We start from the raw sequence: 19884 nt of genomic DNA, 5'->3' as shown, positions 1-19884 counted from the left end.
TTTCCCGGGAAAAACTCACTCCCTCTGGGCGAACCAATTTGATCGGATGCCAGAGTTTTCCCTCAGAAGTGTTGCGAATGATTGGAAGAAGGGAGATTATTGAGAGGAAAGCGATATGAAGATGATACTTCATCAATTAATTCGGATATTTGCTATAGATTAACAATATACAAGTGTTTTCTTCACAGAGGAATATAGCTCAAAAATTCTAAATATATAAAATGCTTAATAAAGAATTGCAATTAAATAAATCGTTAATTGAAAAGCAAAGTTAAATTCATTTGTGTTGATATTTTGATGAGTTTTACATAAAAAGATATTTTACCCTTAAAATCCTAATAATATTCGTATATTAACTTATTTGTCAGTATATTTTCACCCTTAAGATTTTCCTAGGCATTGAAAATCATTACGCTTACATTGCGAATAAAATTGTCCACCCTCTTGAAGGTATATTCTCATTAAACATAAATCGTTTCTAGAAATATGCCATCTGCAATTATTACCCTCGCATTCTCCCACAATAATAATAATTGTCGGCTTCACAGAGACGCGATATCAAAGGAGAAAAATTGTCAATTGGTAGGAAACAACTCTCGAAACCCTCACCCAAAACACCATTGATCATCCGGCAATGAAAGATTAATAAGCGAGGAGACCACAAAGCCTATATATTCCCCACTTCCTAATATCAGCATGCACAGCAGTGCCTGGGAAGCATTTCATGTCTTCTGCAGAGACCACAATTTACTTAATCCTCCAGGGCGAATTCTCTGAGTGGGTGGGAAATGTGACAAATTGCTGACATGCCAATTGATGACACACTGAGTGATTTTGGTGCGATGCTGGCAGTCAATGGAAAATTAAATGCTTTGCCCATGACACTTCGAATGGCAACATAAAGTGCGTCGCGTGAGAAGTCGATGGACAATTGGATTTTTCTGCGACGGAATAATTGGAGCATGAAATTTCCATTTGATTACTCTGCGGTTGGCGAAGGGCGTGTGTGTGGTGTGTTAAATCCCCGATGCCAAGAAAAAGGGGTGTTATTTCACTTGAGCGCCCCAGAATTCCATAATCTCGCGATGTGTAACAATTATGGTGACGCTTTTCGTGTCACCAGCAAACATTTTGAGGGTGGCACAAATCCCCCTTGAGGACGCGTGCTCTGGATAAGATTATAAATATTTTTCAATTATTCGATCTCCATTGTTATACCACACTTTTAAATACTCAACACGCCATCGGTAGTTGATAAGTCGATGCTTCTTAGTGGGAAGCGTGTGCGGCGTTTGATGGGAAATATATCAAAAATTTCCATTTGCAGTAAATCATATTTCGTGTGCACGTAAAATTGCAATAAACAGGCAAAAATCGCTATTCTTTGAAGCCAAAGTATTGCATGAAAATATAATAGGTAGACAAATACAAAGAGGACTCTCTCTCTTTTTCTCTTCGCCCCTCGAAAGCAGAAGCTGAAGACATGCCAAATAGTCTAAATGGTCGAGGATCAAAGGTTTAAGAGATTACCGCAGAGGATTAGGCATGTTTTGGGTGGATACAATTCACTTTGGTCCGTCTTCTGTCCCAATAAATTACCGCTCTCTGTTATGATGTTCCATTTCTTAACATTTCTCACAAGTATAAACGGATTTTCTGCCCACATCGATTCACTTTATACTCCCATTTTTTGCCACTGTGTGGCCTCTTCCTCCCCAGCTGACATGCGAGGTGAATTTCACTGAATTGCCTTATTATGAGTTCATGCGACCAAACAGCACAGCAAATACAACAATGCGACGGACATTGAAGATTACTCCACTGAAGATCCTCAGCGGGATCAAAAGCAAATAGAAATCAAAGGTAAAACTTATTCATACCATATACTTTCAGGAAGACTTTCTCCGCATTTCAATAAAGGAATAGGAAAATCTGCAAGACGAGAGGAACTCGACTCGACCAATGTTGGTAATTACATGATGAAGAAATCTTACTGAGTAAAAAATTGCATTGTTTGAACTCCTTCTGCTTCTTGTCCACATCAATTATAGTGCTTCTTGCACGGGGTTGAAAAATTCAGCTGTCGCGGCTCAGATTGTCGTTCAACTCTCCAATTCGCATTGTGATTGCGAGACAAGAAGCGCGCCCTCCCCTGAGATTCCTTCTTCGGGGGAATGGAAGTCCGGATAAAAAATCCCAGGTAAAATTGCACAGGAGTGTCAAGATTACGATCCCGAGCGAGCAATTGCCAACTGCATGAATATACAGGAAGTGTGTGTTTTTAAATTGCAAATAGGACGCGTGTTCAATTTCCTCTCCACCTCCCTTTGCGTCTCAACGTAACGGTGGCGGTTTTTCTTTCACTCCATATCAATTGTGCTCGTTCGGAAGCATTCATTTCAGTCGTTTTGGCTCGTGCCAAATCACTTTTTTTTTAATTGTGATCACACACAATTAATGTCAATGTCTTGGCTGTGCGTTCTTCAGCCAGAAGAAGCCTCTTGAACTTGAGGGAGTTCAAGGAGACGGATTTCTCCTTCCTTATGCATAGCACGGAAGAGATTCAGCGAAATGCGTTATTGAATTGTTCTTATTGTTTCTTATATTTCAATGTGTGATTTAAGCATAGCACTCTTGGTTTGTAAGATAAGTGTCTCAGACATTTTCTTTGATTTTCCTATATTCTACCCCAAATAAACCATTTCCAACTCAAAATTCTGTTGAAAATGCAAATCAAAATGTGGTCGAAAAACTTTTTATTGAAAAACTTCTCCTAACATGCTTAGAATTAAACAAAATGGATTTTAAAATTTAAATACCTAATCAGCAAAGTAAAACTCTCAAAACTGATTATGTGGAAATAAACTGAGGATAGTTTTGCTGCTGCTTTAATTAAGAGGTGAGCGATTAACATGAGAAAATAGATTATTTTGTAAATGTGATGCCAATATGGTCAATCACTTTTGAAGATATTTAATTAATGAATATCAAATAGAGTAAGTGAAAAGTGACTGTTTTGATTGAAAGTGTCGCATTTGGTGCCTTTTCTCCGGGGCGGCCACGCTCCCTCTGTTTCCGGTGTCGAATAGGAGAAAAGTTGGTCATTTGGGATAAAAAGTCGAAATTGGGCGTGCTTCATGGGCTCATGTTACATCCATTTTCAATGTGTAACAATCAAAAGAGGAGGGTTTGGCCCTCAATCTGTGTGTTTTCCATTTTATAACAGTCTCACCCCAAGTCTCACCCATGAATTTTCGATACAAAATGCTTCACATATCGAGCCTTCGATGGGCGAGAGAGGGAAAATTGGGCGATAAGATTCTACATGGTGTATTATTGTGCCTTGAATGTTATATAAAGAGTCGTGATGGGTTATTATTTGGAAAATCACAGCTGTCCCTCGAGAGGATAAACTGTGAGGCTCACCCTCTCGTCCATGGCGTTGTACCTTTTGATTCAGACGCGCCAGAACTCGATGGGAAAAATGCACATACAGTGTATAAATCAATTTGGCTGCCATGAACAATGAGTGTTTTTTTCGGTGGGGTAAAAAGAACAAATCAGTGTTGTTGCTCTTGTTTTGTACAACATATGAAAATAACGAGCATCAGAAGGAATGGAGTTGAAATTCATGTGATAAACCCAGCAGACAATGGTTGTTCGTTTCGCCAACATGATATTTGCCACCATAGCGGAAACTTTTCAATGTGCTTCTCACGCGAAAAGCACTCTCTCTCTGGCAGACTTTTTGGCCAATTTCCACAGCTTGAGGAAATTGCTTTTGCATACGAAATGAGCATTTTCCTGGGTATGTTTATCCTTCACAGTTGCATTTCCCAATTTTGCAATGATTTTATTTGTGTACATCAACATTTTAAATTCAATTTGAGAATAAATAGCAAAACAATTTGTGAATTTAATGCCAAATCTACTAAATTGAAGTCTCAAAGTGTATTTCACTTGCACGCGAGTACAATAAATTTGTTAAATAATTGTAGAATTTCTCCCGGAGAAGCTGAATTCTAAGATATCACAGCAAATTCTTGTGCAGGAAACCTTTCGAAACGACTTCTTCTCATTTCTGAAAGCCACAATTATAAAAATATCACGACACTGGCTTTAATTGCCCTCAATGCAGAAGGACAAATTGCAACTTCTGTCCCTTTTCTGGGTAAAAATCACGTTTCTCTGTCCTCAAAAATCCCCAGAATAGCCAGACTCAGTGAGTGTTCTTGAGAGAAAAATTGCCATAGGCTATTTGTCTGATGAATTTTCTGCACACACGATAGAGAAAAAGAACACTTTAGCGGTGCATTTCCACTTTCGCCATCACACAAAAGGGACGCAAATGAGAAGAGCAACTCGAGTGGTCTTTTCTTGCGACACCGTCGGAAGTGTCCTTACCTTCTTCACAGGCGGAATTCGTTGTGTTGCGCTGGAAATCCCTCGATCATTGTCACTCAGTTGGGGTTTCTTCTGATGATTTGATGATTCCAAATGAAGGCGGAAAATTTTATTCACTTTGTGATTTAAATAATCACGCAGGGTTCGTGATTCAGTTGCGTGGGATAACGCACAAATTGCACAGTCACGCGGCTCTCAAAATGAGTCTCTGGGCACAGCACATCGAGCACGAAATGACGAATTTGTGTCGCGGCGCAAAAAAGCCATCAGGACGCCAGCAAAGAAGTGGCACAATTTACAAAACGCTCAAAGGTAGTTTTGAAATCATCGCTGCGTTGCTCATCGACAACAATCTCCACTGAGATCGCGCTCGTGTGTATGTGAATAAATGCTGGGATAAATAATACATTTTCCCACCAACACTCACGCGGCATATCCTGCCACTGACATTTCGATATATTATATCCTAGTCCGCGCGCTTTGCGAAAATTTCTCCGTCGTGCCGCGCCACGTCCCGCTCACGCTAAAGCGCGCGCCATCACGGCGTCTCGCTCACGCGCTGGGCTTTCAGCTAAATTTTCACCACCGCTCAAATGGTCCACTCTTTGCTCAGTATTGTGCGCCATGTCGCAGCGCTAGAACGAGTCCACAATATCACAAAATGAGGTTTGCCATTTTGGGACCGTGGCGCACCCCACTTTCTGCCATCGCACACACTCAGTGGCCACCCTGTGCTCTTCCGCACAGACTCCGCCCAATTCACATATTTTTCAATGATTTATTGTTGCCGGCAGTTGCTATTTTTCCATGTAAATATTTACTCACTTCCCCCACTTATACTCAACATACACACACACACGCAACCATCAATTTTACTTCGTGATCAGGGCCGTTCCTCTAAGAATCCAATTGGTGTCTTTCTCCTGCGGTCTCTTCACCGTCCTCAGCCTGAACATCGCCACGCAGTGTTTCCTCTCGCTCGTCCTGTACACAGGACATTCATAGTAGTCATAATCTCTTGCTGGCTTTCCCGAAATGGCAAAAATGTGGAACACAGGCATCGGCGTGTGCACCACTTTGGCCTGCAGATCGCACAACGATGAGTGTTTCCTGTCCCAACCAGCGCCCTCGAGGACCAAACCATACGCCAACACGCCTTCCTTCACCGACTTCTTGCAGTCACGAGCGTACGTATTGAGAACACTCACGTCCAGATTCACGCTGTCCAGAGGCCAGTCTGAGTGCAGTTTCACGCCTTCTTGGCGAACAGCTGTGAGGAAACCACTTGGGTTGAAAAGACCACCAATCCAGAACAAATTCGGTCGACCCTGCAATATTGTATAGATAGAATATTATGCTAATTGCAAAAATTCTTTTAAAATATTCATTCTCAATCAACGCTCTTCAACTGAAGATTATTGCTATGTCTAATAGATGATGAGTTAACAAATGCAAATATTCGTTTTACTAGAATTAGGAAATTATTTCATTACGTTGAAATGTCGGGAAGTTATTAATAAAAACAAGAATTCATCCTCAGATTGTCGATTTTAACTATTTTTTAAATTTAAATTTGATCAAATTTTATTGTCGATATCTTTGAAGTTAATGGGATATGACAGTAATGTGAAAATGGGATTATTGTGAAAAGTTTAAATCATATAATAAATGATTTAAACTCCAGAATTTAAGTTGAAACTCTTTTAAGCTATATTGGATCCGAACTCTCTTTAAACATTTCAGTATAAAGATTGTGTGTATAATTGAGAACCACTGAAATTACTCACACTGAAGCACCATGAATGCAGAAATTTAGTCCTTTTGAGCAAATCCCCGAACCAAAAGCCGAGCTTCTCCATTGTCGGCCAACTGAATTTCTCCCAAGTTTTGGGAATCTTTCCATCGTACAACGCATCCATGGTGTCCTGCAGAGTTGCACTCATGACAATCATTCCATCAATTGCCAGCTGCAAGTCCCTCAAACTCTTCCCAATAACACTCAAGAGAAGCTGCATTGAATTAATTTCTTGCCGAAGGAAGATTGCCATTGGATCCAGAATGCCCATTTCCGCGAGTCTCTCCTCAACTTCGTGCATATCGAAGGATTTCGGGAGTTTCTGCAGTAATTCTCCCGCCATACGTGAAACTTGGGTCTCTCTAGTCTCTCCATCCTTTGATGCTGCCCCAGATCCTTTAGGCTGAACAGCCAGAGCAGTGTTGAAGACATTCTCCGCCACCATGATGTTGTAATTTATCTCAATATTCCGATGTAGACCACAAATTTCAGGTGATTCATTTTCATCCATTTTCTCAAAGTAGTCCAGATATTCTTCTTTTGTTTGGCACTTGACTACTGAGAATTCTGGACGGAGGTAAAAATTCTCATCAACAATTGAGGCTTCAAACCACATCTGGGTGAAGGCTGTCAGGAGTCTCTTGTCCATATCATCAGTGACTCTGCCTCCATAGAAAACCTCACTGATCATGTACCGAATTGCTGACCAGTTCACGAATCCCTTCCTCATTTTCATCTCCATCAAGTGATTTTGAATAAACATGCAGCTCGAGAGCCAATCTGCCGAATTGAATTCATACGGAATGTTCCATCCAATTGGTCCGTACTTTCTTCGTTCCTGGGAAATCAAACACTTGTATTTGATGCCCATCAAAACTCCAAACCTACTGAGCACTCACCTGAACAACTGTGTGAAGAAATGAGATGGTATAAATCAGTGGAACGTAGAAGTTGGAATTGGAAAAGTCCAGCATGTCTTGAGTTAAATTTCCATAAGTCATCTTCAGACCAGCTTTCAGTCCCGAAGGCGGATCGTTGGAGTACTTGATGGACCTCTGCAGAAGACTGATTGGGTATTTTTCGTTTTCAGCTGATGTTATCCATATCCTGGTGTTCTCTGGATACTTCTTCGCCTTCTCCCTCTCCGCCAACGTCAGAGACAGTTCATCCATAAAGTCCAAACTCAAGTGGGAATTCTGTATGAGAATCCATCCACCATCGCCTGACATGACATCCTCAAAGAATCTCCTAGCCAACACCTCCTGACCTTGTCCCATTGAGACAATGTGAAGCGTAGTATCTCGCTTCCTTGCCAAGTCTGTAATATCCGCAGTGGGATCGGATCCCATGGAGAGAAGGCAAATTATGGGCGACACAGCGCTGCTCTCCTCAGCAAGTTCTTTGAAATTGATGAGAATCGGCTGGAGAAATTCACTTCCCAGTGACTCAGCGATGTACTTTTGACTCTGACTGAGCACTCTATCTGGACAACAAGCCCTTATCAACAGGAGTTTATGGAACTGCCTGAGGAATAGATCCGGAATCTGGGCATTTTCTGGATTAGGCTTTGAATACCACACTTGCCAGATTTTCTCTCTCGAACCCATATCGTCAATGAGTTGGGAAAATTGATCCAGTTTTGCTAATTCGGTTATGTTCGTCCAAATGTTATCTGGAAGCCAATTGAATGGATTTTTCGGCACATTGGATGCATCAACGGCTGATCCACCTTTAATAAAGTACTCAAACTCTGAAAGACGAATTTTCCCTTGATCAACATCAATTTTAAGAGCCATGAGAAGGGCAAAAGTGTATCTGTGCTTCTCGTACAATCCTCTGCTTTGGTATCTGAAGATGTTGATTGTCATCTTTTTGATTATTGATGTGATTCGCGAGAAAACCTCTGGCGATGGCGGTGCTTGATGAAGGGACTCATCGAATTTTACAAGGAATTGTGCCAAAGATGTGCGATACATGTGATTAATTTCAGGCAAAGTGGCCATGAAAAAGTACAGAATGCTTCCTCTTCTTGCAATCGGACGATACGTCTCACGAACACTATTGATCTTCACTTCAGTCTCTTCTGCGCTGGCCAGCTTCTTTACAATGTCTATGGATGTATTTTTACTATCATTTAGCATCTCAATGAGACTCACATCATCGAGAATACTCCCTTCAATTGATGACAGTTTCTGCAACAGATCCGCTCCCAATTTCTCCATAGTTTTCATATTTCTCGTTATTCCCTCAATCAACTCAATTCTCTCTTGCTCCATTTCAGCCTTCTCACAACGAATCACTCGACCAAGCAATTGATTCTCCAGACCCGACATTGTCACTGAAAAGTCCACGATGTTTACAGCTGAAGAAACTTCTGGGCTGAGGTGCGGATTTTCCAATTTAGTTGTGATATACAAACGGAAATTCTCATTCCACGTCACTTCTTTGTCACCAACAATAACTTTCAGCGTTGTTCCGCTCTTCATGAGATTCCTGTTCAACACATTTGTTAGGCAAGGATCCAATTTCTCATTCACATCTTTCAGTAAAACAACATTTCCTCTCTCAATTGCATTCTCAATGTTCATTTGGAAGTTTTTCGTGTTTTGTTCCACGACGATGAGTTCATTCTGTTTCTCCATTTGTTCTATCCAAGCAATTCCCTGCGATTGAGGATCAATCAGGAGAGGAAAGTTATCCGCTTGGGTGACAATCAAGCCATTCTGAATGGAAAAATCATCATCTGGTAAACCATAAAGGAGCCACTCGCTGACGACACTTCGATCCACGAAAAACTGTACCAAGTTCAGGCTTTTCTGATGAGGTATCAGATTTTCCTCAAGCTTTTCCCGTATAATCCTCATAATAATGCTGCGGAATTCTTCATTAAAGGCACCAGAATAGGACACAAAGCCACACATGTAGAAAATATCGCCGATTAGCATTTGAATTTCTGCTTTGAACTGCTCAATCTGCTTAGTCCAACGAACTTTCTCATCCACAAGGCCGGATATCAATTGAGTTGCAGCACTAAGCTTATTGTTGCATTCTGCAGCTTCGCCCAATACCATTTCCTTCTTCGCTGTTGTCTTATCCAACTCCTTTTGGATTTCAGCAAGTTCCTGTTCAGTTCTTTTATGCATAACTTCCGCATCTTCCGATTGTCTAATAGCCTTTTCGTACTTCGCTTCTTGGATCCTCAAGGCTGACTTTAGAGGTAAGACATCTCGATTTACTGCATAGAACTTCGTCATGGCAATGGTCCAGGAAAGCAGTCCGGCCACGTCTCCACATGCCTTCTTCGCCTCACTCATATTGTACTTGGGATACTTTAAATAAGGCACCAGTAGATCCATAATTTCACCATTGATTCGATCTTTCTTGAAGTCTCTCAGTCGAGGGAGAAATCTCGTTCCTGACATCACTTTTAAAGAATTCTTGTAGGATGTCTTGAGAAATCCCTTCTCCTTGTCCATAGACACTTTATCAAGTTTCTCATACAACAACACCGAAACGGCATCCATGATGACTGTGACTAAATGAGGAGGATTGGCGAGTCTTCGAACAGTTGCAATGTCGGTGGGTTTAATCGTTAAGAGAGCCCTTTCTGCTTCCTCAAGCGCCGGTTTTGCAAGTTCCAACTTGCCTTCAGCCACTTCTTTATCCTTCTCAATCTCACTGACCAATTCCTCAGCTTTTGTCTTGATTTCCATCACCTTATTACGCGCCTCTTCCGCCACTGATGTCGAAGCCTCAACAAGTTTGAGAGCTTTATTTGCCTCTTCGGTTGCAAAATTGATATCCTTCTCCTTTTCACGTAATTCCACTTCCAGAACATTGATTGAATCTGCTGCATCAAGAAGCTTCTGGATACCACGACTCATTCTTTCTGACATTGTCTCAATTTGCAATTTCTTTTTCACATATAACATCTTGTAACTCTCCAAGAAGTTGAGAAATTTCTTTGGAGTGACGAACAATCTCCTCCTAAACCGCTCAAAGTACTCGTCAGCAACTTCTTCAACACACCCATGAATATCACTGATGGACTTTATAAGGCTCTCTTTCGTCCCATCTTCGCACACAATGTGAAAATCTCTCAGCACGTGCTGAGCAACAGCTAATCTTGCACTGTCTGGCCAATCATGGAACCAATCAATGGTGCATCCAGACATCAGTCCTGGAAACTTAATTGTCCATCCTCTCAAACTCGTTCCAATAGGAGAAAAGCAGAGCACCATATGGAAGTTTATCTTTGCAGAAGTTGTGAATTTTTCTATCAAATCATTTAGCGTATAAACGGCTTTGGGATCCCCAGTTTTCATCAACTTTGTCGTCAACTCGTTCCCAATCTCTGAATATTCCTCCTTGGTGAAGAGATTAGGAATCTCTCCAGACGTCAACAAATTGTTGAGATAATCCAGGAAGGTCTCATCCACAACATTTGCATCGGTGAAGAGGAAAGTCACTCCATTTCCAAGACCTGCACTTTTGTACGCAGTCTTAATATCTTCAAGTAAATTTGTTGTGTTGTAACCAGTTGTCAGGGTGACTTGATGAAATTCATATCCAGCAATGAATGTGGCCAATTTGCTAAGACTTCTCTTTCCAAAGCCTCCAATGCCAACAAGAAGAGCATTTCCCCTTTCCATATTGATAATCCGAGAAATGATGATTAAATGTGTCAGAGCATCGCGGAAGAGTACCAAATTCAGCTTCTCTCCTCTGACAGTCTCATTGTACTGTTGCATGAATGTCTCAATTCTCTTTACACAATCATCAGTGTTCTGCACAACTTCATAAACCTTAGGCGCTTCCAAGAGAACTGTATCATCCATATCTTCACCCTTCTCTTCATCTACATCGGGAATATCTCTCAAGAAGTTCACGAACAATACGTCTTCGTCACATGAATATTCTGCCATTTCCTCGCAGATCTTCTTCTGCGCTCCAATAAACCATTCCTGATCCTCTATGGCAATACAACGGTCAGACATGACTCTTTTTGTCTCGTGGAGCCACAGTTTTATTAGATCTGGCACATTTTGACACTCGTCTGGTTCAATCTGCAAGATTCCCTGCCATATGCGAGACATATCCCTGAGATTGAAGATGTAGTGGAACTTCGCAGGAGACGGGAGAAGACCCTCCTTGGTGATTTGCCACAACTTCCGCGTCATCGTGACAAGAGTCGGATAAAAATTCACAATATCTCTGGCAAAGCGATCTGGTAGGAAGTATTTTTCTGCTATTGTAGTGAATATTTTGTCAATTGAGTTTTCACTCGGAAGTGTGCATGTGAAGATCGAAAACTGCCTCTTTAGACGATTAGGAATATCATTCTGACCACCACCAGGATTCATCATTGCCGCTATGAATTGCAGATCCTGAATCTTGATGAAATCTCCGGGTTTTGTCAAAGAATAAAATCCACAATTTTCTATCAGTTGCCGCACGATCTCATTTGTTGTCTGGTCTCCCCATTCATTGATTGTCGGCATGTTGAGATCGTCAATAAACAGAGTGAGTCTTTTATGAGCTCGTGGACCATAAATTGCTCCAGTTCTTTTCTCCACATTTCCCTCAATTGTCTTCTGAAACATATCAGGTGTGGTTAGTGAAGAGAAATTGAGTGTCTTCGTCACATTCTCTTCTGAATCAAATTTTTCCATCAGTTGTTGGACTGTTATTGTCTTCCCCGTACCTTGCTCGCCAATCATCAGAACAGGCCTCTTCTCTTTCCACAGACGCTGGAGAAGATAGGTCAACTGCACACTTTCCACATTGGGCACAATCATCCTGGTAAACCGGAAATTTTCCTCTTTCAACTGGATACTTTCTGGCATATTGGTTTCCCAATGCGTCCATTCTCCAATGCTGTTGACGAAGAAGTCAAAAAAAGATTGATCGCCTGTTATTTTAGGCCAGGGTAGATTTGTATCTTGACTTTTGATGAACTGTTGAAATCTTTTCCGATCATTCGCATCGAGAAGTGCTCCCAGAGACCAGATCATTGCATACAAAGTCAGTCTTTGAATGACATTTCGATCCTCAAAATTCGAACCAGCCTTTGTCAGACTGTCCAGAATATCTACACACTGTTTAACATATCCATTCTCGGTGATCTTCATTTTAGGAGACAACCTCGTCGTGACAAAAGCCAGAAGATCTTCAAAATAGTCATTGAAGCAATATTTAACATGTTTCGCAATATTCTTCGAAGTCCTTTCTACCCAACTGTTCAGAATATCCTGCCACTGAAGCACTGATGAACTCAAATACACCATTCCCAATCGTGATATTGTAGCTGGTGAAGCATTGTTCACGTTGTCCGTTTCAAACATAAGTTTTGAGTTTGGAGACATGATAATGCGATCTCCATTTGCTAAAGTCAAGGTCTTATTATCATCGAGAACAGAGTTGAGATTCTCAATCCAAATTGCATCAACCGGCCCATCAAGAATAATCCAAAAATATTCATTTTCCTTCGGTTTGCAAATCCTCCGGAAGAGAATTGAGAAAATGCCGTCAGTCCACTCGTTTGTTGCAACATCCAATCTCCCAAACATCTGAGCTGACGTTATGGCTTTGGGATTCATCTTCATGGTCTGATATTTCTGACCAAGTCTCCCAAAGTGATGCACAAGTGCCTCCATAGCTGTGGTTTTCCCAGTGAAAGTCTCTCCCATCACCATGATTCCATGTCTCACTAGACACGTCTCATAAAGTTGTTGAACCTTTAGATTCCAATCAGGGGCATTCACGAGATTCTCCTCCTTCGCATATGCTTGAATTGACTCCTGAAGATCATCATATTTGGACTTGAACACCTTTATTTTCGGGAAGAGATCACGCATCAGCGAGAGGAATATCGGTTTATCCTCTGCAATTAACTTGGACAGATTCATATCCGTGAGGACTCTCATGAGTGTTGCTTGCTCACTTTCTCTCACATTAGCACGTTTCTGAACGCCAAGTGTTCGCAGAACTGACAAAATATTCCTCAGTCCAAAGTCATAGTGAATCTGATGGGAGAGTTGATTCTCACACAACTTATACAGTGTGTAGAACTTCCTGGCCAAAATGATATTCTCCTTGAAGCCACAACTTGCTAGTTTCACACGAATGATAATCTGACGATCAGGCACCATCATTGCACAAGATCTGAACATTACCTTCAGATTCTCTGGCAATTCCTGACGTCCAGCGTATCCGGGATTCATTGTGATAAATATCCCAAATTCTCTGTTCATTTTTAGAGAATTTCCATCAATGAATGTGAACACTGAACTGTTCCCTTGTCTGGCAGTCAGAAGATACGAAATCTGTTGGGCTGCAACGGATAGCACAGAGAGATCAATCCGATTGAACTCATCAAAGCATCCCCAAGATCCAGATTCGGATAATCCCTTAAAGATTTGTCCCAATCCACGGAAATCCATTTGATCCGAACAGTTAAACACCACAACGTACTTTCCCAGACTCTTTCCCATATCCTTTGTCGTTTCTGTTTTCCCCGTTCCTGCCGGGCCTGCAGGAGCTCCACCCATATTGAGGGAAATCGCCTGAGCCAAAGTGATGTAGCAGCGATCAGTGAGTGGTGTAATCACCAAGCGATCCGTCACACCAAGATACTCATTCTGGTAGGTGAATTTCACATTGGTGATCCTGATGGCAATAGTGTCTGTCTCATCAAACAGATAAAATCTCTGTTGCTTCTGCCACTCAAAGTTCTGCGGACTTGATACTTTCATACTGTACATCTTCTGGAAAATGTCCCTCTGGTGGAGATGAATCGTGATCATGGCTTCATATTTGATTCTGTCCAGAGAAGATAATTCCAGTGCAGTCTGCTCTATGAGTTGATTGAGGAGATTGAGGAAAGATTTATTGGTCTCTTTCATGATAGACGAATCTCGCTTGCTCTTCATCAGTGCCGTTTCCGAGAGATGCGTCCAAAGCACCTGAAGCCCTATAATTCCCATCTGTCCGGTGTACTTATCAAAGTTCTTCACGAAGTCGAAATCTTTCTCAACTACCGACCTGGACATATCCGCTGTGACACTCTTAATGGTGTCTTGCATTGTTTTCAACAGTTCTCCCAGCCATATTTCAACATTTTCCGTACACGATACCAAATTGATCATAGGAACCTTCTCACCATTTGAAGAAAGAAAAGCCTCCATTATGTTTGGTGAATTCTCTTTGAACTCCACTCTCGCCAGAGCATCGAACAGACTCAGGAAATGCGTTTGAATATTTTTTGGTTCATTTGATTGTCCCAAAATCTGAATCAACACCTCATCAGATACAAAGAAGAATCTCGGGAAGAGTCTCCGCTTCTTTTCCAAGTAGCTGGACAGAGATTTCAAACATTGTTCCAGTTGTTGCATGATTATGGGAAAAGACACTTGAAGATCCGGATGAGTGGAGCACTCAATTACCTTGTCAATGCTCAAGGCTCGATGAACGATTCTTGAGAAATTCAGATCGACATTGGAAAAGAGTCTCGCTTCAACGGGAAGTTGGCGTGATATGTCACCACTCGCGAAGACTGCCTCAAGATACAGCCATAGATCTTGAACCTGAAGCCACATGTCCAGATTATTGCTGGTCTTCGAAAGTTTGTCAATCCAGTGGAGAGTTCGATTCATGAAAATTGCATTATATTTGTTAGCCGCCAAGGAGTTCAGGATTAGTAGAGCATCATCGATCTGTGCTAGTAAATCTTGTGTCTCTGTTCCCTTGAGCAAGAAATTTCCTCTTCCTTTGAAAGGTGAAGATGGAAATCTCATGTTTGTCCACATCTCATCAATTTGCCTGAGTTTCTCCTCGATGTCCTTCTCTTTGAGTGCTGAAATCCCAATATTTTCAACTTCGTCGCGAACATCCAGGATGTGCGTATCAAGAATGGTTCCCAGTGTGAATTCGTCACTCTCAACATCAATGTTTATGTTTAAACATTCACTCAAACTACTCCAGTGATGATCCTTCATAGCGTCATTTCGAAGAAGACCAATTAATGGGCAAAGATCATTCATTTCGGTGAGTTTCCTCTTCAGCTCCTCATAGGCTTTCCATCGCTTAAGACTATTAGGTAATCTATTGTACCTCGCTTGAATCTCCTTCAGATTCTCCATCATGTCCTCAACATAGACATTAAACCACTTCATCAATCGATAATTTCGATCCAGATTGTGAACTTCGTTATACAAACTGTACAACTTCGACAGTGATTCTAGCTCTGTCTTCCTCACTAGAACATTCTTATTCTCCTTTGATGGATACCCAAATAATCTTTCACCAGTCTTGACCAATTCAAACAACTTCAATAGCTCATTGAAGCGTGCTGAGAAGAGGAAAAATCTATCCGATGCAGTTTTGGCAGAAATATCAGGAATAAGAGGTCCTGATTCATGATACTCTTTCTCAAATTTTATCCACTCCTCCTCAAACTCCTGTGATTTCTGCATCAAATACTCTTCCATAGGACGATAGAGATTTAGCAATTCCACTCTCTTCTCACTCTCCAGTCCCATTAATTCCCTGTGACTCCTCTCCAGTCTGTAGACAATCTCATAATCATCATCGGGAATACTAGATCTGTGCATCCTGAGAAGATTGAGAACGTCTGTAGCCTTAGTCAGTTGAATATCGGTGTCCGTGTAGCTCTCAACCACAATTCTCAGACACTGAAACACTTCCTCCAAGTTATGAATGTCCCGGACAGGTTTTTTCAAAAGCTTCGTGTGTTGCAGAATAAATTTCATCATCTGAGCCATATTTTTCCTAAGAAACGAGAGCATGTCTGAAGTCAAATTTTCCCGCCACATCCAGATCACGTGAACAATCTGATCCATTGCTTTAGCGAGGGAAATTCTAACTGGAATGGCAACGAAATTTCCCTCTTTTCTGGCTTCTGCATCAGATAATTCCTGAGAAATCTCCTCAAGAATTGTTTGTATTTCCAGAACTGATGGATTTGACGAAATTATTTTCTTATTGATATTGAATTGATTCACTGTCCAGAGATATTCATACCGATCCCTGAGTTTCTCGACAAAGTCATGCACTTCTTCTTTAACATTCATCTTAAAATTCAATAAGATTTGATGCATTTCCACGCGTTCTGAGAGGAACGCATAAACCGTTTTTGGATACTCAGATTCCCATTTAGACATTGCTAAGTGATTTCTTGTCTTTGCCTTGAAGCCCCATGAGGCGATGCTCTTGAAGAAGTATATCAAATTTGTGAGAATTTCCTGAATTCCATCCTCAATATTCTGAATTGACGGCAACAGGGAAAATTCTCCAGCGTCGCTCTCAATTTTAAGGATTAAACTCGACTCAATAATAGGTACAGGTTTCCCATTCTCTGAGTATTCTCTTATCAGATGACTTTTCAGGACCTCAACAGTGTTGAGAAAGCAATTTTTGAGGCTGATGAGAAATTGATCGTAGAAGTAATTGAAGACATCCATGCACAATTTGTGGAATTGTTTCACATCGAAATTGTCCTCGTCAAATTCCCTATAAAGGCGCGATGTTTCACTTTCTTCTGTAGGCAATTTGACTATTCTTGGAAGATCGGCAAAATTGATCCAGTCATATTTGTCATCTTGAAATTCCATTAAATCGCAGAATACTTGAATCAAATCGATCACCATTTGCTCCATCAGACTTGATCGAGCTGAAATGAAATTCTTGGTGCCAGTCAGATGATCAAGATTCATCTTTTTCAGATTATCAATTGTCACAGGCGCGTCAGGAACTGTAGCTAAGCATGTCTCTGAAATCTCCTCAAGATACTCTTCAATCATCAGCACACGATCGCTAATCTGTTTCACTCTGTCCATCAGAGTCTTCAGCGATTTGTTCAGTTTCTCAATGTAAGACGGCAAAGAACTTGACATCCAACATATAACAGTTTGTCCTTCTCTGAATAACCGATCGACATCGTTCAAAAGTGGGTAGATTATATCCAGAAAAGCTGCAGGAATCGCTCTAAAAGAATCACGATAATCACACTAGATCACACAGATATTCAATCATCCGACTTACCGTCTCATTTTCAAATCAATCTTGGCACAACCCATTAGCGCATCTCGATCACTCAGCAAATCGTTCTTGGCAGTGAGCAGAATCTTTCCCACTTTTGGTAGTTTAAATTGCATTTTAACATACTGATCACACTCTCTTATTCTGAGGTAGATTTTCTCATTGAAATTCACGTAATATCCAGGATGTTCGGGTTTCTTCACGAACACCGGTTCCTTGAGAGCTGCATTAATTTCCCCAGTCATCCTTGACTTCCAACTGTCGAAGATTGCCTCTTCCTCCTGCTTGATCATGTCCTTTAAAGTGTTGAGCAGGTAAAGACTTTTTGTCATTTTTTCTGTTAACATCGGACTGTTGAGATCCATCACACTCTTCACAGGGTCTTCGAATTTCCTCAAGAAACACCGTCCGTATTGAATACCCTTGCCTGACTCATTTCTGTATCTAAAAGTACATAAAAAAAGGACACTTATTTTAGGAAACATATAAAATCCATCACATCTTACGCTGTGTAAATCTCTGAGATTTCTTCTTCCAGTTTATTGATTACTGCAAAGTGTTGCTGTTCAATGCACAGCGGTCTCAAGTTGAATTTGCTGTATTGCTTTAAAAGCAGCAGCATTGAACTCGAACTGGGACACTCTTGGACCATATTTTTCATCTTCACAAATATTTCTTCCTCAATCTTCTCAGTTTGCTTAATAAACCTGCCATGCAGACTCCCAAAAGTCTTATTGTCACGACTAAAAGGCGACAATGGAGCCTTGACGATCTCTTGAAAATTCTCCTTCATCCTAACTGCAAACGGATCCATTGTTGTCATCCTAATGCGATCAAGTACCGAAGAAGACTCCATAATTATCAGAATTTCCTCAATTTCATGCAATTTGTCCATAAATTGCGACTTTGCGTGGAAAATATGCTTCATTGAACACTCCCAATTTGCTATATCGTGATACTTCTCTTCAAAAGTATCGAGAAAATGGCGCGAATCCTGAATCTTCTCAATCACCTTTGATCTCTGCTGGAGCCAAACTGATCCATCTTTGCCCTCAATGTAATTGTGACACACCAAAATCAACTGATTGACGAAAATGCTGACAAATTCACAAATTCTCATGGGCGTTCGGTAGTACTGCGATATCTCTGAAACGTTCTTGATCAATGTTAAGAAGCCTGTGAATTGAATGATAATGTCCTGTGGAGATTTTTCATGGAGATCTTTGAAGAATGGCACAACTGAGTTGAGGAAGAGGTAAATATCGTTGGCTTGAATGTATGCGATGTGTAAATTCTCCTGGATAATCTTCCATTCCTGGAATAATGGTAATAATAAGATTTCATGTAAAGTTTTATACTCACAATAAAATTGCTCTTTACTTTCAAAAGACTCGATCCCGCCAATGTGAGACATTGGACAACATTCGCAAACTCCGGCTTCTTTATGTCTTCCTTGATGAATGCATAGTCAAAGACAATTCTCCTCCAGTGCATAAACTCATTAGCTGGTTGAGCATCGCGAGAATCTCTGTAGATTTGCTCACCACGGACAAGAATTCTCTTTATTCCTTTCATCCACTTGCTGAACACCTTCTCAATCTCACTCACTTTCTTAGGATTCCTGGATGTCTCCTTAATCACAGTGGTGTTGATGAGAAAGCCTTTGAACAGCTCCTGATCAATCTTATACACTGGCTTGCTCTTCAGCGCGTCATCCATCGTTCGAATAGAATGGGAAATGCTAAGAAATTCACCAGTCAATGATCCAGTTTCTGCATCAGATTCAATGGCTTGTAGCGGATCAGATTTAAGGAGGCCTTCGAAGTCATCCAAGAACCTCGTGAATGCTGTCTGATTGTCTGGCTTCTGGGCCTTGAAGTACTTGGAATAGATCAAGTTCTGATGATTTCTGATCGTGATATTCTCAGTGTTATCTACTCGATAGATTATCACACAAGTCGGATTGAGTTGCGTTGGTTCATTCGTCGATATGACAATTCTCTTCCACTGCACGGCAGCCTGCCACATCTCCAGGGAGTGGTACTGGCCAGACTCAACGGGGGCGAGAGGGAACAGCCCATAGCTGAAGAAGATCGCCAGCTGCCCATGCTTTGAGAAGAAGTTACTGAGAAATTGCACATTCTCTTCCGTATCCAGATATCCATCAACCACGACCGACTGATCAATTTGGAAATGCTGAGCCACAATCTCAAACACAATCTTGTGCAAAGGCGTGATTGTACTCTCCCTTTGCACACGCAGATCCTGGAATTTTCTCTGCAGCATACAAACAATGGAAACTCACGTTGGAATTGTACTTAGCGTAATTTGCTCATTAAACTTTTCACGCAATTACAGAAAATGTGAATAAGTACACGCATAGCGTGTAAGAAAAAAAATACAAAATCCCCCAAATTTAATTGCTCGACTCACCAAATCTTCTGTAAATTGAGGAGTTTTCTTCTTTCCGAGCCATTTCTGCACCTTCGCAGCCACTCCAAATACCGCCTGATTCTTCCTCATCTCTCCACGAGAATAGTCACTCAGGCAATGAAAATTTGGCTGAAAATTCGCTTGAACAAAAGGCGCCAAATCGAATACCTCGATTTTTCGGTTGATTTTCAACC

The 19884-nt window shown here is 41.1% G+C and overlaps 1 protein-coding gene across 1 annotated transcript; it reads right to left on the bottom strand.

Moving 5' to 3' along the window:
- Nucleotides 1-5276: 5276 nt before the first annotated feature.
- On the bottom strand, nt 5277-19780 carry LOC132261693 (dynein axonemal heavy chain 8-like). Its single transcript, XM_059760613.1, has 7 exons — nt 19691-19780; nt 18638-19534; nt 17764-18572; nt 17261-17701; nt 7099-17203; nt 6192-7037; nt 5277-5732 (listed from the first exon to the last, which is right to left on the bottom strand). The coding sequence occupies exons 1-7, from the start codon at nt 19778-19780 to the stop codon at nt 5277-5279; spliced, it is 13644 nt and encodes a 4547-aa protein (XP_059616596.1).
- Between the last annotated feature and the right edge of the window lie 104 nt (nt 19781-19884).

The sequence above is a fragment of the Phlebotomus argentipes genome, unplaced genomic scaffold (genome assembly GCF_947086385.1).
Source record: "Phlebotomus argentipes unplaced genomic scaffold, Phlebotomus argentipes genome assembly contig_15, whole genome shotgun sequence".
Taxonomy (NCBI): Eukaryota; Metazoa; Arthropoda; class Insecta; order Diptera; family Psychodidae; genus Phlebotomus; species Phlebotomus argentipes.
This window is presented reverse-complemented; position numbering and strand designations above follow the sequence as displayed.